Source organism: Ambystoma mexicanum, chromosome 9 (genome assembly GCF_040938575.1).
Source record: "Ambystoma mexicanum isolate Mex_15411 chromosome 9, UKY_AmexF1_1, whole genome shotgun sequence".
Classification (NCBI taxonomy): domain Eukaryota; kingdom Metazoa; phylum Chordata; class Amphibia; order Caudata; family Ambystomatidae; genus Ambystoma; species Ambystoma mexicanum.
The window spans coordinates 692,753,211-692,779,591 of record NC_090931.1 but is presented as its reverse complement, the minus strand read 5'-3'; the positions used below and the strand labels follow the sequence as shown (position 1 = coordinate 692,779,591).

Genomic DNA, 26,381 nt, shown 5'->3' with positions numbered 1-26,381 from the left:
GCTCACTCCTACAAATGGCCAGACGACCTGGCCCGATACGAGTAGACAATGGTTCAGTCTTGATTTTTCCCAGATTACACGAAACCGTGCAACAACTACTGCAGGATTTTGAGGAAATGCGTACCTTGTGAAAAAGCGGCATTCTATTGTACCATGCCAGGGTAAAGCTCATTTAGAACGATTCGGAACCCTATCAGGCTATATGATCAATAAAGAAAAGTCAGTAATCTTCCCATTGGGGACCCTTAAGGGTCAGCCATGTAGGGACCTACCGGAGGTGGACATACAATGGGAAACAGACTCCTTAACCTACCTAGGCATACAGGTCGACCACACAACGGCGGACACCTTTCAGTATAATGTGGGTACAGCAATAATGGCTCTAGAGAAAATCTTGAATTTTGCAAGAAGCTACCCCTATTTCTAAAGGATGAAATGGAAAATTGCACAGTGGTGGTACTTCCTAGGTTGATGTACCTGTGTCCTAATATCCCATTCACGGATAAGCCCTTGTGTTTTAAACTGCTTGATAGCAAGTTGTCGGTTTCATTGGGCCGTGGGAAGGTGCAAGGTACTCCTCTTGGCTATACCATACAAAATGCAATGGAACAGTGTGCAGGTTGGCTGCACCAATGTAGGCAACTCTAGCTAGGTTATAACATGTATATTTGTTTTTCCCTTGATGTTTGTAATCAATGCCATGCCACAGTAAGAAAATAGATTCAGACGGCTGCACAAATGTAGGCCAGTCTAGCCACGTAATACTACTCCTCATGTTTGCTTAACCCCTGGTGCCAAGTAAATAAAATGCCATGGCACAGCAAATAAATATTTTCAGACTTTCCCCACCAATATGGACCAGTACCACACAGTGACACTCCTCATGCTGCCTTCCTTCACCCTAGATGCCCAGTACAAAATGCCATGCCACAGTAAAAAGCTTCCGTCCCCCCTCAATCACATCCCCCAATCAGAGGCCTGCTCCCTGGCCCAGCACAACTGCATCAGCATTCATACAGCATTAATTCTTCCTTTACTCTCACAAACGCACCAATGAACAGCCATTCTTCATTCACTCTCACATTTATGCATACTCCCAAACAGCAGTCGTACCCTTGCACGTGCATGTGCACCCAAACAACATACTCTCTCATTCACACACATACACGCACACACATACACATACGTTTCTAACATATACTCCAGTCGACTTGCTCATGCTGTATGCCACAATGAAGGCCCTCTGTCTCCTGCTCTTCATACAACAGCAACCAGGAAGCCGAGCGTACCTCCTGGTTCCTGCATATGCGAAGTGGAGTTGAGCACCTCCATCATGCTGCTCGGACCTTGCGCCTCCCCGTATATTTAGCCCTGCAGTACCCCACCCACCATCCCCAATGAGCCAGGCAAGGCTTGGGAAGCAAAATGCAGCTGGCAATGCATGGCTCATCGTGCATGCGCGCTGGGGTACTGCTGAACTGTCAAAGGGAAAGCTATCCAACATTTCAAATACTGGATCTAACACTTCACCATAGAGGTAGACAGGCTTTTTTACAGCGTTACTTGTCATATTTAGTTGATTTGCACTATTCTAAGTTTGATTGATACTCCAGATGAAGGTGGACATTTTGAGTTTGTGTAATTGAGCAAATAATCCAAAGTTTTAAATACTTTGTCCAGAACATGATTTCACAAACCTGTAGATTTTGCACGCAGTTTGGTCGGCAGAAGGCCGTTATGTTTTTTTTTTCCCAGTGGGAACAATATCAAGACCTAATGAAGTTTAATTTTAAAAGAAGATGGAGTTGTATCAAAAATGTCAACTCTGGATTGCTAAAACAAAGATGCTCACTGAACTGTTTGAGAACCCTTTGTCTAGAGTTCTTTTGCTGCAATAATATTTCTAGCTTTGCAAATGTGAAATATCTTTCATTTATTTTTGTATTGGTTTATTTTTTTTATAGGTACTGCAACAGTCACCTTCAGGTACTTGGCTTCATACCCAAGAAGGAGAGGAAGAAAAAGAATGATGTTGTGGAGGAAGCGAAGGTCCGGCATCAGTTGGACGCGTTGGCGTTTAGCCTGACGGTGCCTGCGCTGCCTTTGAAGATGCCGAATGGACTTGATGGACTTTCCCTGTCGCCTCCGGGAGCGAGGCTGCCTCTTCACTATCTGGAAGCCGACTTGGAAGATTCCTTTAACTTTAATGAAGAAGAGAATGCGTTGAAGGTTGCATCAGTGAGGAAGAAACTGCAAAGCAAACTGGCCCAGAACCGGCAGCGTCAGAGAGACACAGAGATTTTAAAAGTTTGTCAAGAGCACTTTAGCCCCCCACCCACACCTTTGCAGCAGCAGTCCCTGCAGCATCTTTCTCTGGATCAGCTCTCCCACCAACCACAATTAACAAGTCCGCAGAAGGCTACCACGGTACCACCGGGCTCAGTTTGCAAGTCCCCTCCTTCTCAGAACATCAATGCACAGGTGCTAGCATCAACACCCATCTCAAATGCAATAGCACAAACTAGACAGATACCTAACAAAAGACCCCTGCCTGCCCTCTCGCCTGCTCGAGCCCCCATCCCAGACTCTCCCAGGACTGACCGGGTCATCCTCAAAGCCACAGCCTCCACATCACACTCTTACTGCATGAGTAGACTGCAAAGATTGGTGAAACTTTGTACTCGAGCGCAGCAGTTGGACACTGATTTGTTTCCTCATTTAGGTAGGTGGAAGCATCCTTTACCCCATGGTCAAAGTAACCACTCTGAAGTGGGGTGGTCTTGCCAGAAATATGTTCATGCAATGAAGGCATAGCATGTGTTTTATGTAAACTGTGTGGCGGGAGCATAGGGGATATTTTTATTTTATTTTATGCGTGTAAGCCCAAAGTGACTTCACTAGCCTCAGGTGGTGGAGGTGGAGCACATGATTTTCGTCTTTCTTACTTTTGTTATGTTCAGGGAGATTAATGCAGAAGCAAGGTCATAAACCTCTATATTTCCAGAATACCATGAAGGCACACTACTACTGCGCTCCAAATGCCATTGCTCAAAATGCAACTTGATGGTGAAACAATGCTTAATCTGTGGTAAGGACTATCTGTACTGTATTACAGACACCTACTTCAATGTCAAGTCGAGTAGTACCAGGCTTTTACAATGATGCAAATTGGGTGTGCCCAGTATTTATTTATTTATTTATTTTTGCGTTTATTTCAGTGCACAAAGCCCAGAGGTGTCTAGGCACTAGTTACAAAAAGTGGTACATTAGTGCATGAAAACGCATACGGTTACAGACATGAAAAAAGTTGTGTGTGTATACAGGCTCGAAAAGCCTCGCTTCATGATATGGGGGCTACATCAGGCAGCATATGGGTCAAATAGGTGAAATTACGCAAACTGGCAAAGCCTCACCTCCTGCTACGGGGGCTACATCAGGCAGCATATGCGTCAAATTTGTAAGATTACGCAAATTGGCAAAGCCTCGCCTCATGTTATGGGGGTTACATTAGGCAGCATATGGGACAAATGGGTATGATTACGCAAACTAGTAAGACCGCCTCCCATGTTGCAGATGGCTGCAATAGGAGTGTACAGAGTGGCCGGGCCTAACCTCAAGGAGTGAGGGTCAACATTAGTAAGGCTGTCTTACAATGAGAGCTGAGTGGGTGGCAAACAAGAATATAGCAAGCTTAGAAGGGAGGTCTCACTCACGTGAAGGGTAGTCTTGGAGCAGAGCGAGCATGGCTGCATAGAGGTAAAAACATCTAGATTTGATTTACAAGCAGGGCAATCTTAAGGCACAAAACAAGAAGGCTGCATAGTGTGAACATCTAGATTTGTTTTTGTTTTAGTCTTTCAAGCCAGGCATCTTAGACAAGCATTACATGGTATTGTTTATATACATTGAATCTGCAAAACAAATGTTGAATCCAAGAAACCAATACATAAGGAACATTACAGTGAATAAAACTTTGAAAACGTCAGCGAACCAAATGTATAAGTGAATGCAACTTTGGAAATGAACTTTAAAAAGTGAAATAAAACGAACTTCCATTTTGAACCAAGCCATTTTGTTACGCAAAGACTAGCCATATGCAGAGGGTGGAAGTGTGGCGTAGAACATTGGGAAACTATATTAACACCACATTGAGAATACATCTTGGGGAAGGGAACCGAGGTTGGAACTACTTATTGACTTGAGGTTGGAGTCTCAGGATATTTTGTGTCTTTGAACTGTGTTTTAGAACTTGGGAGAAGGGAACCCAGAGTACTGGTTAATCCTAGATTATTTTGGCACTCAAGGCAATCCTGAAACATTTGATAGAACTACTTTACACTTGGGGAAGGAAGCTGAAGGAAAGCTCAGAGCAGAGCTCTGAACTTTATGCTGAACACTATTGGTTGCTGACATCCCTACACGTTGTATAAGATTAGTTGTGAGGGCAAGTATAGGTTTTGGACACAGATAGATTCCTAAGTTTAACTTGTGGCCTTTGATTTTGCTTAGTTTTGGTTTGGTAGGGAAATACCACCTTAGTATAGAGCAAGATGGGCTTTTTTTCATCCTGACGTTTAAGTTTATAAAAGTGTTTGCTTTGAACTTTGAATCTGTTGTCTGTGTCTTACTCCAATATGCCCTTGCAGTGTATTAGTGTGGTAATAATACTTCCTGGTTGGTTGTATTGCATAGGGTATATTCAGGCCTCACAAATAGTGCATTGTTGTACTCTTCCCTCCAATTGTGTTTAATTGGTGTGCTCTCTATGCATGTCATTATACCACTTCACCACCCCCACTATTCCTGAGGTCTAAGCTTACAGCTCAGTGAACTACCTTGATAGAATTTGGCTAGATGCAATTGTATTTTCACTGTTCACTATAAACCAGGTGGCCTCCTACAACAAGGCTGATTCTGAAATTATATTAACAATACCATTTTTATTTAGATCTTTCAAATTTAATATCTGCGTTAGGCAAACAGTTTTAGTATTGTGCACCCATTGCAGCTCTACACAAAAATAGCACAATGTTTTAGCACTGGGCGTCTGCACAGGAACTACTTAGGGCCACAGGCTCGATACTCTAAGACTGAGGGAAGTGGTGGAAACAGATTCAGTTAGATAATGGCTGAGAATATGGAGAAGGAAAGCATAAGTTAAGGAGGGCAATGGTTAAGAGCAGGCAAAGTTTGGTTTACTATTGTCAGGTTTGAAGAAGGAGCAGTTGGTTGTGTGTAGAGGGACTCGCAGTGTCTCCCATGGAATGCTTACATTTGGGTTGGGATGCATTAGATTGTGGTTCTTTTATTCACTAGTCCACTTTCCTCTGTAGAGCACTGTGGTTGTGGTGCTGTCATTAACATGCTATTAATGCAGCACTTTTATATTCATAGGTTAGTACCTCTTTAGCCCTTTACTGCAAAATGCTTAAAAATGTATATGAATCAGTAGTGTTCATGAAGATATATTGAGAATCATTTAACTGCACAGTTGTATTGGGGAAAGGATGCATTCTTAACTCATGGGTCAGAAAACGGAAATGAAATGGTGAACCAATAAACTGTCCATGTTCTTGCCAAAATATTGAGAATTCCTCAGTGAACCTCACTTCTCTGGTTGGTAAAGAAATGCAGTGGTGAGTCACTGCTTAGCTGATGGAAAAGCCAGTGTGGTGTCAATAGTCATGGGGCTTTGGGAGCCATGGCAGGAGACCTAGTCTGTAGCAGCTATTGTGAAAGGTTAATGCTGGTTCGTCAAGATCCCTGTACATGACGAAAAAACGCCTCCCATTGGTGTGCAGTAGCACTAACAGCCAATGATTGGGGCACAATAGCTGCAAACATTGGATCCAGTCCAGAGAGTTTCCTCTCTTTTTCAGTGCAGGGACATAGCTGAAAGAAACCTGCAGTTCTGACCACCGTAGATGTGGCAGCCAGCATTCACCCCACCAAGCCCAGCTGACACTCAGTGCGGTATTCTGCAGCAGCACCTCGCTGGGCCATTGCCCACAAAAAAGGACATTGTGTGCCCAAATGTACAGGTTTAAGAGCTGCGGCCCTGGAAGCAGCAGCAGGAACCACCAAAGGCAATCAACAGCCTGCACTAGCTATACCACCCTGATATTCATTGCGACAAGACGGGAGCAAAAGGCACCAACAAAGTGGCCTTTTGCACTTGATCCTCTACAGCTCAACGCTGCGGCTTGCTAAAATGTCTTCTTCCCTTTGCAATGGCACAATAGTGATTTTGAAGTCGTCACACCGAGCCCTACCGATAAGGGGTGTATCGGGCACTTTTACTCCCTAAAAATAGCCAAATACTCCCTAAAAATAAGAATAGGGAGTAAAAATACTTGCAACAAAAAATAGACACGCAGGAACTTGTGCCGCTGCTTTCACCCAATCCGCTACATGAATAGGTTTGGACCAGTACTGCATGTAGTACCACAGGAAGAAACTGCTATTATTACTGCGTGCTCTGAAGACGTCAGTTAATGTTCATGAATGAGTGCAATGAAATAATTATTAGAAAAACATTTCCATTTTCCAGTTAAAATATTTGTCCTCGTTTATAAAATACTCCCATTGGTTAATGAACTTACATTTTTTCTCCCCCAAAAATCATTGTACCCCCAACTTTAAAAAATCGGGAGTGATCCTCTTCAAAATCGTATCTGGAGCACTGGTCACACCTCCCAAGACTTCTCACTTCTTGAGTTTAAGCCTCCAGAAACCATATCCTCTGTCAATTTGAATCTGCGCTACACTTATCTTTTTCCAGCATCTTTTGTAGATCGCCCTTATGTGAATATTCCCTTGGTCATATGGAGCATTCCATAACACAATTTGTACCTCAAACTACTTTATTATTAAGCTGATAATTGCTGTCAAAGGGATACTTTGGGCCCTGAACAGCAGGTGTATCCTGCTGTTAAAGTGTACAGTGGTCTAAATGGTGTTTTAAGATGCTTCATTTGACGTGGACAGGTAACTGGTGCTGCACTTCACAAACAGCAATGCCTCTCCATAATATTCATGTCCTGGAGCTGTCAATAAATCCTGATGCAGAAATAGTTTTCCCATTGCCTATTGAATACATTCAACACTGGACAGATGTTATGGGATTGTTTCCACAACACCATACTATAGTGAATTGCACAGTACACCTTTAGATCTTCCTAAATCTCATTCCATGGTTTGTCCTAAACCAAATGTTTAAATTTTGTCAAATTTAATACATTTGTGAAAGCTATTGTATGTCCAAGGTTAGGCATTTGCTGCTGCCTGAATACCGTTTCATCTGTACACTAGCATGAGACCACTTGACCTTATTAAAGATCCGTTGTGCAACCCTTTTGAGATAACATTTTGAAATGCCTTCGAAATCAATGCTTTGTTATGTAAATAAACATGTGCTTGGTAAATGTTTATATCTCCCTGCGCATTCCCTTCCTCCCTTAGGAGTGGACTGGTCTGAAGACAGTGGAGAGGAGTCGGATGGATCTGAACTTGCATCACCTTATTGTGTGGCCTTGTCAATTCGTGACACCCTCCGACAGAGGAGAGAGTAAGAATCGGTCATGCCATTTTTTTTTAATATATATTTACGCATTGCAGCATGACGGCTTGCAAAAATGGAAGATATAGGCTAATGCATTGTGGGAGACCCAGACACATATATAGGATACCTTGTTGTTAATCAGAAATCCAATTTTTGGTGAATCTAGGATCACTTTTGTGGGCCTTCAACGTTTTGCTATTTTCCCTTATGTTTTTTTGGAACATTGCCTTCTTTTTGCTGGCTAGAGGGACTTCCCCTCAAGTGTCCCTGCCATTAAGAGCCTTTTTACCTTACTTCAGTTATGTGGTATTTGTTAGTTTTTTTTTATTTTTACTTTTTTATTTTTACTTTTATTTGTGTTTTGAATCCCAACTTTTTCATACAAAAAAGTATAATACTGAAAGGATCCTTTCACAAGTGTTCGCACAAAACATAAAATGTTAAAAAGTTTAAATACAGTTTTAAGAGAAAACATTTGTAACTACTTTCAAACATTTGTTATACACTTATATATACGTACTAAAAATGAAAAAGTATGAAAGCAGAGAAGGTACACCAGAATGAAAACCAAAAAGGAGAGCATGCTGCTCACTTTACACCATTACAAGCTAAACCACTTAGAGAATTTTTTTCTTCCAATGTTACCTTTCTTAACTTCCCCAGGATTTTATACAGGAAATCGCACAGTGCTAGTATGAGACTCTGTGCTCGTCACCCATCAATCTAACCCACAGGGCCTCACACCCATGGGTTGTATCTAGGTATCTTAGCCTTTCTTCCCTTACTGCATCACAACCAATAACCAGGTGTGTTGTGGTTTCCTTGAGCTCAGTGATGCCACATACCCTACAGCTTCTATTTTCTGTGTCCCCTTTCCAATTTCCCACTCTCTCAAGGGTAGGCATTTGGTTAACCAAAACACAAACTCCGAAGCTTCCCTGAAATATCAGCAGAGGCATTCGCAATGCTGGTTAAACGAAGCAAGAAAGTGGGATCACCCATGGACCCATGTCCCCCAGACATCTACAAATCAATTGTCGCGCAAGGAACGCCAGCAGAACACTACAGAGACCTTCTAAATCTATCACTATCAACAGGGACTGTACCGAAGATCTTCAAATCAGCATACATCAAGCTACTCTTAAAAAACACAAGAGGTGACGTAGATGACCTCCAACTACAGGCAGATCTCTAACATCCCCTACCCAGCGAAACTTCTAGAAACCTACGTATATAAACTAACCCAAGAACACGTAGAAAAACGCCACCTGCTGGACCAAGCTCAAATTGGTTTCAGACCAGCGAGAGGAATGGAAACGGCACTACTATCCATCTGGGATGACCTCAAAACTAACGCAGACTCAAACACTACTTCAGCCCTTATTCTGCTCGACCTCTCCGCAGCCTTTGACACAGTTAGCCACGATACCCTGACCAAATGACTAGAAAACATAGGCATAACAGACACAGCACTACGCTGGACCAAATCATTCCTAGCAGACAGAAAAGAAACCGTATGGATAAAACCTTTCAAATCCACTCCACGAGTCAACGACTGTGGAGTACCACAAGGATCCTCACTTTCTCCGCTATATTTCAACATCTACCAGACTCCGGTCAACAGAATCTTCAAAAAATACAACAATACATGTTACAACTATGCAGATGACACTCGGATCATCTACAAAATCAAAGGCACCGATGCCGACCATTCAACCCTAACAGACTGTCTAAAAGAAGTCTTCGACTGGATGGATGCCAACAACCTGAAAATCAACCCAGGGAAGACAGAAATCGTGATCGTATCCAAAGACCAAGAGAACGAAACCACCATCACATGGCCTATGGAAATGGGGAAACGCACCAACACCGTCGAAGCTAGTAAAAAAATCTGGGAGTCCTAATGGACAACAACCTAACCCTGGAGCCACAAATAAATGCAACAGTGAAGAAAGGCTTTTTCCTCCTGCGGGCGACAAGAAGAATTCTACCTTTCCTCTCCTTCGCGCACAAAACACTCATTATCGTCGCCCTAATCATGTCTAAAATAGACTATGCAAACAGCCTCTACCTCGGAATACCAGAATACCGCCTGAAGAAACTGCAACGGATCCAAAATGCAGCAGCAAGACTACTCCTCAAACTATCCACACTGGCTCCCAGTAAAACATCACATCACCTTCAAAACAATGTGCATAACGCACAGGGCAATCGGCGGACGAGGAGCGGAATTCCTACAAAAGAAAATAACAGTATACAAACCAACGAGACCCCTCCGATCAAGCAACGAAATCCGCCTGGAACTCAAACCATACCTTAAGAAAAAACTTGGAGGCACCTCCTTCCGCCACTTAGTCGCCACTTAGTCGCAAAAACCTGGAACGACATCCCAAAGGAAATAAAACACTGAAGATCACCTAAAATTCAGGAACTCACTAAAAACCTGGCTCTACAACACCACAGACTAAACCTGGAAACCGAAACTGGAAAAAAGGATAACTAAAACTGGAAAGACACGGACATCCCTGACCCGGGAGAGTAAAGCCCACGGCAAATGGACGGGTGACACCAGATAGACAGGAACACAGGCGGCACGCACGGAGACTGAGTCAACTTATCCAGACAATCCCACCAACACTTTGGCCGCCCCTCAATCTAATACCACCAGGTACCTCATTGGTTTGGAATTTTAGAGATATTGGCAATCATCCCACTACCTGAGAGGATGTCATTAGGAGGATAAGGGGAGATATGAGAGAGCATGTTAGAGGCGGGAGCTAGAGGAGTAAGGAACCTGTATGCCAGTCAGACCCATATCAGGACATAGCCGCAACAGGGGAGACTACGCAAGCCGAGCGCTTCAATTCAAGATGGAGACGAAAATTAACCAACCCTACTAACAACTTCCCTTTCTGCATACACCTCTCAAACTCCAAACCAAACCTACAGCACAACAAACCGCACAAACTTCACTACATTGCAACAACAAAACAAAAACACACATAGTCTTGCACAATAGTACACGACGACTACCGGCCGCAAACACCCCACGCCGAGCCAACGGACCCACCGGGCTGAGGCCGCCAACAGCACATCACTGCTCTCTTGCACTTTTCCTGCCTGCCTCCTACTAACTCAACCTCTCCTCCTTTTTCAGAGCCACCGGAGCGCCAAGGGACCACTCCGGTGGTGATAGTGCATGGTACAAATGTCCTTTAACATTAACATTAATCGTAATCAAAGCTATAGTAATCTCCTAGGGCATGGGAAGGTATTTTGAAATCTGTTCCCTTTTGTACACCAATTTTAAGTATTCCCTATACGAGCTATACTTTGCTATTTCTTCTGATGTTTTCCCCAGTCATATCGAAATAGCTTTTTCTTTACTTTAGCTTGATTTAATTATCAACTCGTCTTTTGAAGAGCCAATTTCACTTAAAAGCTCTCTCATCTCCAACCTTAGTATAATTGAAGTTCCAGAAGTGTGAGTTTTCACTTCACCCCATTTTTGGTACAAGGAATCTAGAGGAGAGTTTAGCAATTTTCCTTAACTCGTAAGTTTCCTCCATGTTGCCCTAGTGGCAAGTGAGACAAACCCAAACTCGTGCCATATTACGGCGTTGGGTACTGAGTTTGCCAGCCTCAATGTCTCTTTCCAGAGTTTACCTTGGATGTTATTTAACTGCTTCCCTAAGTCATTTAGTTTGATGTCCAGCCTGTACAAAATCGTCGGCCCCACTTACATTCGGTAAGACCTAATCAGGGGAGTCCGTGCGGATGCACATAGGTGTGTGTAGAACAGCCTCATTTTTGCGAGTAGCAGACCAGTTTTGCTGGTTAGATGTTTTATCCCTCCCTCTCGAGATACAAAATTTACAAGTTCATATCCCAGATAGGTCGGGGCAGCTGTTAGGCAGAGTTTGAATGCAGTACCCTCTGGGAACACTACAAACAACTATGACTACAGGTATAGGCAACCCTACCTTTGGTATAAGCTTGTACCACACAGTTTTGGTAGTGTTGAGCAGCCAGGCTTATCTTAAGAGGGGAAATGTGAGCTGTAGTGAAGTTGCACAAAGATTCACAGTTACAGGTATTCAAAGAAACTCTTACACTCAAGGTTTCTTGCATAAACAATTAATAATTGATCAGTTCGTTATAAAGCCTTCTTTAGAAGGGAGCAATAGAATAGTAACCCACAAATATACTTCAATACTGTACACTCTGAGTTTCTGGATCAGACAAGGCCCTTTTGGGATGGCCCACAGACACAACCTACACCCACAGGTGACTTCAGTGACAAGGGTGCTGGGGACATTAATACCTTACTGGTGGCGTACAGAATACTCTCAATAGTTTGTAAAAGGCAAACGTTATTAGAACACAAGAAATTACAAATATTCTTAAGCAGGGCAAATACTTTCAGATAACAAGAGAAGAGACATTCAGTTCAATTGTTCAAGATATCATTTTTTGTATTGAAATTAATTGGTAGGTCTTCTGGTTGACCTGAATGGAATTTTAAAAAGGTAAGTAGAGTTTCTGATGATGGCCTGACAAACCACTGTTTTTCCCTCAACATTTTCAGATGACTCCGCTTCAGCCACTTCATCCACATTATGACGCTCTACTTCCTCATCTTGTACTTCTTGGACAACTTCAAAAGTTGAAGCATCTGTTGGACGGACACATTTTGTGGACATAAATACGTCACTTTTTGATATTGACCTGCCTCTTTTTCTAATTTTTTCTTGTCACGCTTTTTCTCAGCTCCTCCTTTAGCTTGTTTTCTTTTCCCGTCGTCATTGCCTTTTTTATCCATGATGAACTCTACCAATGTAAACGAACATTTGTGTAATCAAAAAGCTTCCCTCTTTTGGTTACTTATAACAAAACCAGTATTACAATCAAGTCTGTTATTGGTCTGTCACACGGGACAGCTGTCCTGGCTGGGCTTCCTGCATATACTGTTCTGAATTTGGGTAAGGGAAAGCTGATGTCAAGCCAAGAGCAGTGGATGAAGTTAGTTGTGAGGGCAAGTACAGGTTTTGGACACCGAGTCTTGATTTGGACATACTGACATAGACTATCCTTAGTATTCTTTAAGTAGGTAAATCCCACCTTCGTATGCGGCAAGTTGGGCCTTACTCCAACCCACTTTGAAGTAAAAATAAAACTTGCGATTAGAAAGCTGAATATGTTTGTGTCTTACTTCATGATGCCTTCAGAGCGCTCACACTTCCACACTTGTTCATGTACCCACTAACTTACCCAACTATCCATCCACCCACTTATCCCCCCCCCTCTATTTTCCCTTCATTTCCTCATCGTATTATTGCACCACTATGGGTCCTCCTCAAAGCTATGGGTTTGCTTGCACGAGTTGCATCTTTATATTAATGGCTGCCCGTTGTCTGTATGACACGCCCTGAGCTACTTTTATCTACGTTGCACACCGAATGAATATGACAGCAGAATAATACTTGGAATATTGTATGTAAAAGTGTATGGCAGGCTTTTCTAATTGGTTGGCAACCAAATCCAACCTTGGACATTCTGCTCACTAGCAGCATGTACATAGACCCGAAAACGAGGTGCTTGGCGATACGTCTGCTCTCCCCTTGTTTTCCCAATTAGTCCACCCTCTCTCATCGGTAGGCCTCATGCCAGTGTCCTCTGTTTTGAAGATTGACCTTGCCAGTCTCTGAACATTCAAGGGAGTGTAGGCACACCATTATCTTAGCTTCAATTCTAATGAAAAGCCCTTGTTTGCGAGCTCTTCGTCACGTGTTATAAGATCACAAATTTGTTCATGTCAACAGTGTATCTATTTGATTCAATGATACTGGGTGCGGTTGCTCCTCTTGGCTTTAAGAGACTTGCTAACTCTATCCCATATAAACGTTCTACTCTTTTAATTATCTAACACTTGTCATCTGTATATGTTCTTGTTCCTCCTAATGTTGAGAAATATGTCACACATGGTCTGCTCATTGGACACCCTTCGTACTTTCCCTTCATCTCTCGAAATAGCATCCTTGGTGGTAGGCCAATGTACTCCTCTATTTTGCAAGGGAAAAACTATTTCTTCATCATCTTTTCACTTTAAAATCACAGGCTCGTATTTTGAGGTAGCTGGGTTGATTGACGCGAGCCATCGTCCATCTTGTTCTAATGGTCATCCTAAATGTTGAATATATACCCCATATAAGCAATGTTCTTTTTACCTTGTGTTTCAGTGTATTTACAGTTATTGAACAGTGAGTCGAATCATTCTTCTTTGTGTTTGGGATTACTGTATTGTTGAATACATTTTTCTCTTAGTTCTTCAGTTACATTTTCATATCATTTCAGCAAAGGGTTCTTATCTTCTTTATAACATTCTTTTGTTGTCGTCAGACTTTGTTTTAACGTTCATCCGTTTTGTTCATGGCTGAATTTCGACAGCTCGGCAATGGCCATCCTTCTTGGTAACGCTCCTCCATTATGTCATCTTGTGTGTACAGTCTAAATGGTTGCCTGAGTGTATATCGTCTCTTATATACTCAATGTGGTACAGGAATATTGTAAGGATTCATGCATGGGTTCCCAGTTGTGGCTCTTCTGTCATTCCAATAGGACGGTACTATGGGGGTGGAGATTAGGGAGAAGGTGTCCACCTGCTCCTCTACAATGTTTTATTTTTGCCCCCTCGTTTGCCCCCTCTAATACTGATTTCTAGTAACGCCACTGTTGGGTAACATCCTAAATGCTGTTTATTTTGTCCATTCACCTCCTCCATGCCCTAAAATTATAATTTGCCACCAAATGCACTGCCAAGGTGTCATTTGATGCACAGCATAATGCAATGGCTTGTGCAGTGTTTCTTTTTGATCTTTCTAATAACAGGGATTTCAGGTATCCTGTCTGCAAATCCTAGCATAGAGGGCAGATAAGCATAACTTGAACAATATTCTCTATCTTTCATCACAGAATAGGCATTTATCTGCTAAATCCCTATTCCATTTATTGCATCTTTCCCTTGAAACTGAAGAGTGATGGATGGACCGATTTGAATGAATCTTAACCTTGGGCATTGATCCTGTATACTCTCTTAAAACTATTTTCTTTATGCCTGCCATAGAGACCCAAGCTACTCCTCACTGATGAGGCCCAACAAGGGCGAAACATGTTTGGGGATGCTTGTGGGCTGGACTGCCCCTTTTGGGGTGGGACCAATCCTGATTTGCATGTGGTCTTTTCCCTTTTGTAATGACTTGGCAGGCGGAGAACGATGGTCTGGGGGGTTGCCTAGAGCAATGCCAGAGGTTAAGATTAATTCTAAACCATCCAGCCATCACCTCTTTTGTTTTGCATGTCATGCCTTTGCAGAAGGGAGAAGGCCATATGCAAATCAGACTGGGCCACACCCCAAAAAGGCAGACCATAAATCGCATCCCTTTTGCACGAGGCCACAAGCAACCACAGGCTGGTTTCATCCTCCATTGAGTGGCATCAGTGGGTTACATTGGGTGTGTCTATGCACAGCATGGTTTTGACCACTTTGTGGTAGTTTATTGTGTATAAAGATCTGCCTCTCACCATTTAATTGCTGTTCAGATTCTATAAACAATCTAGCTGGTTGTTTAACTGTTCCTGTGTTTTATATTTACATACAAACTGTGTCATTTCTTGCAGACCACAAAATGACTCTTCCTGCAGTAGGAGTTCCAGGGTGGCCCAACTTTGTACTTACTTCCAGCAGAAATACAAGCATCTCTGCCGCCTCGAGAGGGCAGAATTTGGTCCCAAGAAGTGCCGGAATACTCTACGGAAAGCATTGGTTCAGGCTGCCAACAAGGACCCAGACTGTGCAGGGCAGCTGATGCAAGAACTCCGGGGGGAGAGCAGTGCATCGACCAGGTATGGAGTTTGCTACAGACGATGGAGACTTTAGAAGATGTCTCACCTCATGTAAATTACACACAATTTGGAATTTGCGAATATCACCAGGCATTTGGATATGATTAGAAAATAGTTGTAACAATAGCATGTAATAATACATGGCATTTATAATGGTTGTCCAGATGGCTAGTGTGTTGCTTAAAGTCCTAAACTGTGATTCTAACAAGAGTCCAGTGTGCGTTTTACCTTTTCCCCCGAATGGCTATGCAAATTCTTCATGATGAGCCCTAAAGTGAGAAGGACCTCCTTGGGGATGCACATGTGACTAATCTGTCTCTTGGAACCCCTAAGTATCCAAGGGACAGGTTACACCAAGTACACTTTTGGCATGTTAATACTCTATTCTTATATGTCTGCCTTTTTGAATGCTCTGTCATGTTGTCAACAGATGGGGTACAGGCAGGACTTTAGGAGTGGTTCTACAGAGCACAATTTTAAATCCCCAATACAGTGTACTGCTCCCAGGTCTGCTTGTCCACTTGTGGGTGAATGTGATATCAATGGCAACATGCAGGGGACATTCCTCACATGACCAGAATATTGTCAGGTCGGCAGGGAAACCAGACCTCTGTGGCCAAAATGGATAACACAAATATATCCTTCTAAGGGAATTTCCTTAGCCGTGTTGCTGTTCCTATGAGACTAGTTTGAAAGTGTATCTGGAGACTTTGACTGGGAATACACATGCCTATCCAAACACTGGGAACAATGTGGCTGGCTACAGTGATAGGGTAGCAACCACAGTGTTAGATTGGATACACCCTTGAGAGTGCAGATTTATTTTCTTCCTTAATTCGCTAAAGAGCCATAAAGAGCGAGGGTTTTCGCTGTTATTTGTTTTCACTGTTATTTGTTTTCACTATTTGTTTTCACTATTATTTGTTCACTAGTGGGATGAGTCCTTGAAACACAAAGAGCAGGCATTGACTCAAGGACTCTGTGGAAGGGTGGATTTTCGGTCCTCCCAAATAAACTTCATAATGAAGTTCTGCTGGTGCCTGTAGACACCAGAGAATCTAGAACCCGACAAGAACCCTACATCCATTCCTAGTTTCCTTGACAGGACCAACAGTTGTCTCCTCTGCTGACTACCTACCTGGCCTCTGAGAACATGCTAGGTCTGACCTCAGGCAGAAAATGAGATGAGGACACAGAGAAAGCAAATCACTGTAAACTGGACAGACTAAACATGTCTGGGTTTACTATGATTAAGGAGCAGAACTGAGACATTTGGTTTTACAAAAAACATGGGTACTTTGGAAACTGTCAAATACTTATCTGCTGCTGTCTGTGGACCATAGTGGACCACTATGCTGCCATCAGAATCATTGTTCCTTTGGACCGGGCCTGCCCCAATGTTTTCCAGCAGCAGATCATTTTCTTCCTTTTCTTAACTTACTTGGTGGCCCTCCAACCTCTGCTGCATTGGCATAGCTGGAGCCACCATTGGATTTCAAGAACCCAGTGCAGTTACCCCCCAATAACTGGACATCACCAGAGAAGAGGAAAACTGAAAGCACCAGACTTATAGAGCCAAAACGTGTCGATAGTGAGATTCCAATAAACTAACATTGGCTTGTGCTTAACATTGGAATATCTCTAGCTTTAGGGCCAGTGTCCCACGCAACCAATCGGCTACTTCAATCTTTATTTTGCCTTAGAAGTAACAAACAGTTGTGGTTGAAGGAAAGCAGATCCTGGCAAGAACCAACAGCTGCTTTGGACCTTTAATCTCTGGGAACCATAATACTGTCCCTTCATCTCGTTCGGGACTCTAAGAGCAATACACTGTTAACTATACATGATCTTCCAACACATTCCTTTACTTGAACCTCGAGCTTGTCAACCTACAACTCCACTGGAGAAGTCTGCCTTGGCTTTACAACTACTCTAGGTGTGCACAGGATACCTAGTACTAATAGCGAGGTTGCTTAGATTGGGGCGGTGAGCTAGGGGCTTGAATCCAAGCCGCATTAGAGTCATCCTGACAGTGAGAAAATCATTGCATTTTCCGGGCTAAGAATGCCTGATGATGCTGCAAAGATAAACCAACATTCAATCAGTGAGTTCCTTAAGGAGTAACAACTCAGAAATCTACTCCCTAATCCTATCCCACAAGTAGAGAGAGACCCCACCTTGTTGTCCTGCATGGGTGCCCTAGGCAGGCCAGTCTTTTTCTCTGGGAATTCATCATTCAAAGGTCTCCTAACAACAATGCTCCATATCCACCCACCCCTTCCTCTGATTGATTATATCTTTCACCAGTTAATTATCTTGCCAGGCACTCTTTTGCCAATGTAATTCTTTTAACATTTGGGAATGGACCCCTTTCTCAGGTTTATAATGCTTCTCAATTAGGCCTGGTTCACTAACCTGGGAGGCACAGTTTTGAACATACAAGTTCACTTTTCGCAGATAGCTCTCAAACCCCTTGTGGCCTTACAGGGTGCAGTCCTTCTGGGATGCGAATGCTGGCAACCTGAGACAATGAAGGGTCTATGAATCTCTGCAACTCTGCCCTTTGTCACTGGTGCCCAAGGTGCAACCTATTCCCGAATGCATACGCTTATTGTCATGCGTGGGGCTCGGGCCTGTGGCCCTGGATGCAGTTCAAAGCTAGGTCTAGATTTCAATATGACTGCTACTATCTAGGATGGCGTTTGATTCCCAGTGTACTCTAAAGCCGAAGCATGCACCTCCCTCCCGCACTATAGCACCTGCCGACACACCTTCACCCCATAACCTCCCCAAACCCCTACTGCACACTTCCAAACCTCTGCCTCATCTGAAACCGCTTGAGGGTCTGGGATGATCGCCCCTCCTTCCCAACACTCGCCACTGGATACCTGCTTCTCCCGATTCGTTCCGTTCTCTGCACGGCAGCTCCCTCTAGTGTGCCGGTCCTCCAGGGGTGATCATACGTCTATAAAAGTCTTTCCTCTCTTTTTATCCTTGGCCGATTCATGTGAGAGCTGGCATGCTTGCTTTGGTTCCACCAAGGGCTCTTCATTCCTCCTCGTGTCCGTGTTTACAAAGCCATATTTTGCCTTACTCTTCCTCGTCACAGTAGGTCTTTCCTCATACTCCTAAACAGGACTACACTGCATAAAGTAACTATGAGCAGAAAGAAGGGGTACACAGGATGTTAATCTTGTGGCTTTACCAGTGTGTATGGATCTGGTTCTGGGGGTAGAGGGGTAATTGTCATACCGCATTCTCCCTTGATAGTCTTCATCCCTCTCACAGAGGGGGTCCCCTCCCATGGATCCTCCCGCTGTGTACCACCACAGGGGGACTATTGGGTAGCAGCCTCACCCCCCCCCTGAGCCCTTGGCAAGGCTCCCCCTGTGGGGGAGAAGTGATAAGACTGAGGGATTCATCACACCACCAATTTCAGGAGGTCTAGGTTATAGAAAGGGATGTCACATGGTTCAATGCAGAATGTTCAGTCTTGAAAAAGAAATTGAACCATGATTTAATGAGTGGTGTTTACATGGCTGGCCAGATTTATGCTTTCAAAAGAGCATATAAGAATTATTAAAAGACACCCAAAAAAAGAATTTATTGAGAAACAATGGGCGCTTTTAGAGAGGGCAGCGTTTTCAAATGAGACCAAATTGTTTGATGCAATCGTCGAGACAGACATATGTCATCTCCTTGGACAACGAGTCCTTGGACCACCAGCCCCCAATTTCCTTATTGGACATTACCAGTAAGATATTCTTCAAATGTTTATTGCTCAGACTGGAGGAGTGGGCTCAAAGTAATATCTTGAAGCCCTCCCAAGTGGTACAGTGGAACACTCCTTCATTCGGATTACCATCATGGAGAAATACGGTAAGGTTAAGGGAGGGAGAATATTTGTGACTTTTTCAGTTTGATGAAAACATTTGATTTGATAGAAACATCTTGTGTCGTAATTTACATTTTATTGGGGTCCCCCATGGTTTATTAAATCTTATCGAACTGTGATACGCTGTCAACGCAGCACCATGCTTATGGAAGTCATCTGAGGCAAGGCCGCCCAACCGCACTCATCTACGATCATACACCATGTTAAAACACATCACACAACACCCCTGCCGTTAGAATGCAGCTATACTCTATGAAATGTGATCTAGCTGGACACATGAGTCTCCTGTACTGCCATACTCTCCGGACAACTACTCAGCACCCATCCACATTCCAGTTCGATATGTGTAGCTAATAGGGACATGTCCACCCATATCCACCTTCATATCGGCCAAATGCACACAAACATTCTAAACTCCTCAGACGATGGTCCCATACGGGTCCACCGAGGGCATTCATCTACAGCAATTTGAGACCATATCTTCATCTACAGCGTTTTGAGACCATACCAATTGGAATGGCTGTTTTCCCAAACACAGATTGGGTGGTAGATCCTTATTCTTTGCAGGTGCCTCTCTATGGAACGGCCTCCCTTCCTCTCTCTGTCTTGAGCCGGAAGTTCTGGAAACCCCTCAAGACGTTTCTCATTTCTTCCTCTCTCCTTCTCTCCCTCTCTCCTGCTAGCCTGCTTTCTCTTCCCTCTGCTTCCCTCCTTCCTTCTCTTCCCTAACTTGGTCAGTTTTCTGTCTGATTGCCTGGTGCACCTCCAGAACCTCACAGGTCCCAGGCTTCCCTGCCAGTCCTGCACTTGCCTACGTGCCTCTGCACTCTGCTTTGCACTAGGAATACTTTCCATGAGTGGGGCAACCACTCTGCACTTAACCCAGGCTCCTGCTGGACTCGGCGCACTTGTCCCCACCCACCTGCACTTCTTGTCTGCGCACTTGCACAACCTTGAACCTTGAGTGTGTTCGGTAAGATTTTCATAGAAATGGTAAATCTTCCTGACCTGGGTCAACCCCAGAACATTTTGCTTTTATACCTCTGAGTGGGAACCTTTTTCCACACTCGCTGAATCTTTTACTCTTTTTATGGGTGTCAGTTTTTTAGACTCTCCATAGTGTCTTTTGAAAGTTATCCTCTTTAACAACTTTTTGGCAATAAGTGCATGTTGTTGCTGGGTTGCCCTAGGGCAGTGGTCTTCAAACTTGTTTGGCCTGGGCCCCCCCCTGAGCAAAATTTTGGCAGGCCGGGCTCCCCCAAAAAATGCCAAATGTATAGTATGTACAATCGGCTATGAACTATTTTGCGCCGTCACCGCACCCTACTCCCAGTATAGTCCCTGGGCTCCCCCACCTGCTCCCATCACAGTCTCTGGGCTCCCTCATCCCATTCCTACCCAGTCCCTGGGCTCTCTCCAACCCATCACAGACCCTGGGCCCCCCCCCACCCTGTTCCCAACACAGTCCGAGTGCCAGCGGGAGCTGGTGAATTTTTTAAGTGGAGGGGAATTAATATTTCCCACAAAAATGCCATAGCGACTGAGCGTAGCGAGGGGGCCTGAACCAATCAAATGAGGTTCGGGGGGGTTTTCCACCGTGAATATTTTTTTTTTTTTTAAATAATGGGTTCAAATGTTGCTTTTTTTTAAGCATACGTTTAAAATAAAATTGGTAAAAAGTCAAACAGTTTACAATTGGCGCTGGGGGGCGAAGGGGGAAAGCATGGTATTTTTGACTGGACATCTATGATAAAGAAAATCAGCTCAACGGACCAAAACAAACATACACACCTTCACACAGCAATCACTATCATTCATACAAGCACCCATCACCATACACCCACTCATAACACAAGCATACATGCATCCATACACTATTTAAATAAAATAAATGAGCATAAACATACTTTCTGCAGGGACCTGCGCGTGGGTGCTGAAATGCCCCACTCCAGGTTGCTCTGTCTGTATGTGCGAGGAGGTGCAGGAGCTCCCCCTCACACATACAGACATGCAGTGCCCCAGCCAGCATTTCCAATGAGCTATGTAAGGCTGGCAAAGCAAAATGCCCCAGGCTTGCATAGCTCAGTGAGCGTGTGTGGCTGGGGTACTGTGCTGTCAAAGGGAAACATTGTTTCCCTTTGACAGTTCAGCCAACCCAGGAGCACTCCCTCAGCTGGAAAAAGCAGCCGAGGGAGTACTCTGTGTTTCACTGGGCTGGCTCCTCGGCTCCTCCATAATGGGTGAGTGGGCCACTGGGTTGACAAGCCCATTATGGATGAGCTGCCAGGCTCTGACTGGCCTATAGGGTATTAGGGCAACGCCCATACCAAAAACGCAAAATTCTAGTGTAGGCCAGTCAAAATGGGTCACTCTTTTTGGCCAATGTGGGCCAGTTTCATGAGTTACTTCACTATGCAGCTAGTAATTATGACCATTGTTGCTGAATAAATATTCTTTAATATCACAATTTGCTTACATTTTAACAAAAAACACCCCCTTGGGTACTATTCAAACAGTCTGTGCCTAAAGGAATGAATATCCATTTTCAACTGCTGGACACTTTTTCATTGGTGCCTGAGCTGTTTTATGGTCCAGTCTGACCATATGAGCCGCCCCTGCCCATGCCCATATCCTGCAAACTAAAAAAAAATATATACATTTTTATTTTTAATTTTTAATTTTTTTTACACATTTCATGCTGGGCTCTGGCTGTGCCCCACAGTTTGAAGACCTCTGCCCTAGGGGCTATCCTTTTAACTTTCTCTGTCTAACCTTGAGAGAACTACAGTTCTCCAGCATGGGGTCTGGCATGGATTCCCCGTAGTCAGGCTGGGAACCCTCCGTAAAAGAAAAAAACAGTTTCAGGTTTCATTTCTGATAACAAGCAATCACTGAGCTCTGGGTCATACTGCCCCCAGCCAATGAATGCCCTCTACCGAAGCCCCTCCTCAGGAAGCCATCTTCAGATGTTTACCACACGTTCAAATGTTGGGAGTCCTTGTGCTTAGCTCTTGAGCTTTTTTGCTGCGTTTTTCTCTTTTTGGAAGAGTTAACTCTCTTTTTCGTTCAATCGAGCCTCAAGCTCCATTGATCATCCTTCCGATTAACGGGGACCTGTTTTCAGATTTCTTCAGCGCCCCTCAAGGGAGATTTTCGTTGAGTTTCTTCAGAGAAGCTTCCAGTAGATTCTTCAAGGCCTGCACCACGTGGATCATGTTGGACGAGAAGGATTCCCCTTCCCTTTTCAAGCTTTGCTCCGACTGCGGTGTGCAGAATGTTTACATGGACGACAAACCTTCCCAGTGCCTGTACTGCCTGTATCCAACGCATAAGGGGGAAGAGTGTGCATTTTGCCGTGAACTCTCAAAACGCATGTTGAAGGATCGGCGTGAGCCAAGGCCTCTGCACCGGGTGGTTCCAAGGAGCATGCCTCTGCCGGATCCGGGAAAGCTGAGCGGGCTTCTAAATCCTTTGAGGGTGCCCCTCCCATGGGGGTCCAACAAAAGGCTAAGCACTGCAAGTCCGCTACTGTCTGGAGCGCTATTGTGGTTGGCTCCTCAGCGGCCAGGGCACGTTCGACATTGCCAGCTAAATCGGTCTCCAGTCAATGCTCCGAATCTTCGTCCAAGAGGAAGTCCGATCACCCAGGCAAGCTGAAGGTGGCCCCGGAGACGACTAAGGAGAAGACAAAACCATATACGGCGTCCGGCCTTCCCTCGACGGAGAAGGCCAAAGGGGACCATACCTCTGAGTCGGCCCCTAAGGAGGAGGCCAAGCAGGACAAGGTGCCTGGAATGACCACGAAGGCCAAGCAGGACAAGGGGACTGGCCTGACCGTGAAAGCCCAGGTGCACCAGACGAAGGCGGCTTCTTCCATCAAGGTGGTGGTAGTGCCCCTTTCGAAAGACTGTAGGGGCGGACCCGCAGGGTGCCCTTCCGAAGGCAAGTGCCTCCCTCCCCGACAGGAGAGAGACTTCATACCAGCCCATTGAGAAGACCCCAGAGAAGAAGATTATGTTAATCTCCCCCGAGACTGTCCCCTCTGGACATGAAGAAAGGGGTGGGGGGGGAGGTGCTGAAGTCCTCCAGGGCACGGGATATCTCCTCTGCTCAGGAGGCGGAACTCGTCTACCTCCAGACCATCCAGGAGGAGGGTGGCGACGAGAGAAACGTCTGAGTCGCTCCCTAGGGCGAGGGCGCCGATGAGGACGATGACGGGGATACCGTTGAGGAAGGAGACGAGGGCTTCAGGACAACGAGGGCCCTGACGCTGCTCCTACGCCCCAGCTGCCAGTCTTGATGCCACAACTGCCACCTAGAGATCTTTCAATGGACATTCTCTCCACCCTTCATACACTTGTATCTGAGATACAGAAGAGGATGCCGGCAACGTCACCGCCTGCTCTCCCAGTGGCGCGGGTACCGTCCGCCCCGCTGACAGGGGAACCGCCATCCAAGAAGAGGAAGAGGCACCCGCTGCCTCCTTGCCACCTGTCGCCTCCTTCTCCGCCATGCCTGGCAGGTGAGACCGAATCAGACACAGCGATGACGACGGGCACGGATGACGACGTTGGGATTGGGGACCTCCTGTCGCCTACACCCAGATCCCCTCCGCCGGACGAGATAGGCTCCTTCCACGCGATGATCTTCAGAGCTCTTTCAGCTTGCGCCACAGGAGAAGAAGGAAGGCTTCTTATACCTGCTCCGTGAGGCGAAGAGGAAGACCATCCTTTCAGTCCCACTCTTGGATGACATTTTGGATGAAGAACTGGCGCTCATGAAGAACCCTTCTATGGCCATAGCTAAGAGGGACCGTTTAGAGAAGAAGTACCGGATGCCTGATTTTGCGCCTAACTGCTTGCGAGCCCAGCCGTCGCCAGACTCGGTTTCTGCAGCGACCAAGAAGTTCAGGCTCTTTGTCTTCGGCAGCGTCCACCCCTCCGGGCAGCGAGGGGGAGAAGTTGGATCCTCATCACACCGGCATGGGTGAGGCAGATCTGGTACCCGGACCTTCTCAGCATGTCAGCGTCCCCACCAGTCAAGCTGCCAGTGGTTGCGGATCGTCTCGCCAGGGAAGGAGGCGCCATTGTTCACCACAATACAGGGTCTCTGAACCTGAAGGCCTGGCTCCTGCAGCGCTAGAATTCGGTGGCTATGATCTCCCTGTAGAGTGCAAGGAAGTTCTTGCCAAGGCTAGAGCATCGTCTACTTTGTAATGCTACGGACTCAAGTGGAAGAGATTTGCTATTTGGTGCCGTCCTAGAAGATCGACCCTCTGAAGGTCACGGCTCCTCAGATACTTCCATATTTGCTGTCGTTGGCCAAATCGAGGCTGGCTCACGCCTCCATCAAGGTTCATCTGGTAGCTATCTCCCACTACATCAGATCTCTCAGGACGACCCTCCTTGTGGTTGTACCGGTTGGTCAAGTAATTCATCAAGGGAGTATTACGCTCTTTCCCACTGGTGAAGGCTCCGGCCCTGGTGTGGGAGCTCAATGTGTTACTTAATAGGCTGACCCCTGTTCGAGCCTATGCATTCTGTTCCTTTCAAGTTTCTGTTGTGAAAAACAGCTTTTCTCATGGCCATCACCTCTGCACAACGAGTGGGTGAGATCCAGGCCCTCTCCTGTAAAGCACTTTACTTGAATTTTCACCAGGCGAGGGTGGTGCTGCGGACGCACCCCTCCTTCATGCCCAAGGTGCCGTCGGACTTTCATCTAAATGAGCCCTTGGTGTTGCCTGTGTTTTTTCCACCGCCTTTGTCACCGGCTGAAAGGACTTTACACTCGCTGGATGTGGCTAGAGCGCAGAAGTTTTATGTGGCCTGCAGAGTTTCCGGAACTTTGTGAACTTTGGTCCTGTGAACCATGGCAAGGCCCTCTCCAGGGCTTCCATTTCCAGGTGGCACTCCGGCTGTATCACCCACTGTCACTGATTGGCAAAACGACCGCTGCCTGGTCGTCCGAGAGCCCATTCTACCAGGGTGATCGCTGCTACAACAGCGTTCCTGTCTGGTGTGCCTCTGCTGGCCATCTGCAGGGCTGCTACGTGGAGGTCGACGCATACCTTCACAAAGTTCTACTGCTTCGACAGGGATTCAGGGGAGTGGTCCAGAGTCGGCCAAGCACTGCTCCGCAACCTGTTCACTTGAAGGTGAGTCTGGTGAAGAGGTAAGAGAAGCTTATGTTGAGCTTTGCCACCCCCCATGGTTGTGCATGTGTGTACTGCTATGTATTCTTGTATGTGAATCCATGCCAGACCCCATGCTGGAGAAGGAACCAGTTACTTGCCTGTAACTGTTGCTCTCCAGCATGGGTCTGGCATGGGTTCACATGCGAACCCTACCGCCTACCCCTCTGCTGCTCTTCTCTTGGTCCTACTGCCACTTTAGTTGCTACCAAATCTGAAGATGGCTGCCTGAGGAGGGGCTTAGGTAGAGGGCAGTCATTGGCTGGGGGCAGTATGACCCAGAACTCAGTGATTGGTTGTTAGGAGAAAGACCGTTCAGAAATGAAACTGATTTTATCTTTTACCGAGGATTCCCAGCATGACGACGGGGAATATTCATGAGCATGTGAATCCGTGCCAGATCCATGCTGGCGAACAACAATTACAGGTAAGTAACTTGTTCCTTCCCAAGGGTAGAAAGGATCTTTGGATCCCTTTTACATTTTATTTGGTGACACCAGCACACCCCACCTTATGTGGAGTGCTGTGGAGGTACAATGTATCCCGTTCACACTAAAATTATGACAATTGTGTTACAGGGACAAGCTTACCTTCAATGGCTGGTGGCAGTGATCCCTCGTATTAATTTGGTGCACCTTTACCGCAGGCTGTGTTCACAACTGCAGTAAAGGCACCCAAGGGTGCTAATTTTACCAAAATGGCCCCTGCCTTCCTTTTTCGCCATTTTAGTGTTTCTTGTCCTTTCTTGATCCTTCCCCTGATGTCCAGGGTGGGAAATTAGTCCCCTGGACTCGCCTCCCAGGCTCCAGTCTGTCTGTGAAGGCAGGAAGCGA

General features: G+C 45.3%; 1 protein-coding gene across 2 annotated transcripts in view; it reads left to right on the top strand.

Annotated features, from left to right (window-relative positions):
* INO80D (INO80 complex subunit D) overlaps positions 1-26,381 on the top strand; it is a 227,190-nt gene that overhangs the window by 94,654 nt on the left and 106,155 nt on the right. For both annotated transcript variants that reach the window (XM_069615563.1, XM_069615562.1), the window contains exons 4-6: positions 1,965-2,722; positions 7,462-7,567; positions 15,239-15,463. In XM_069615563.1, coding sequence (XP_069471664.1) covers positions 1,965-2,722; positions 7,462-7,567; positions 15,239-15,463 — 1,089 coding nt within the window. The remainder of the gene's footprint in view (positions 1-1,964; positions 2,723-7,461; positions 7,568-15,238; positions 15,464-26,381) is intronic.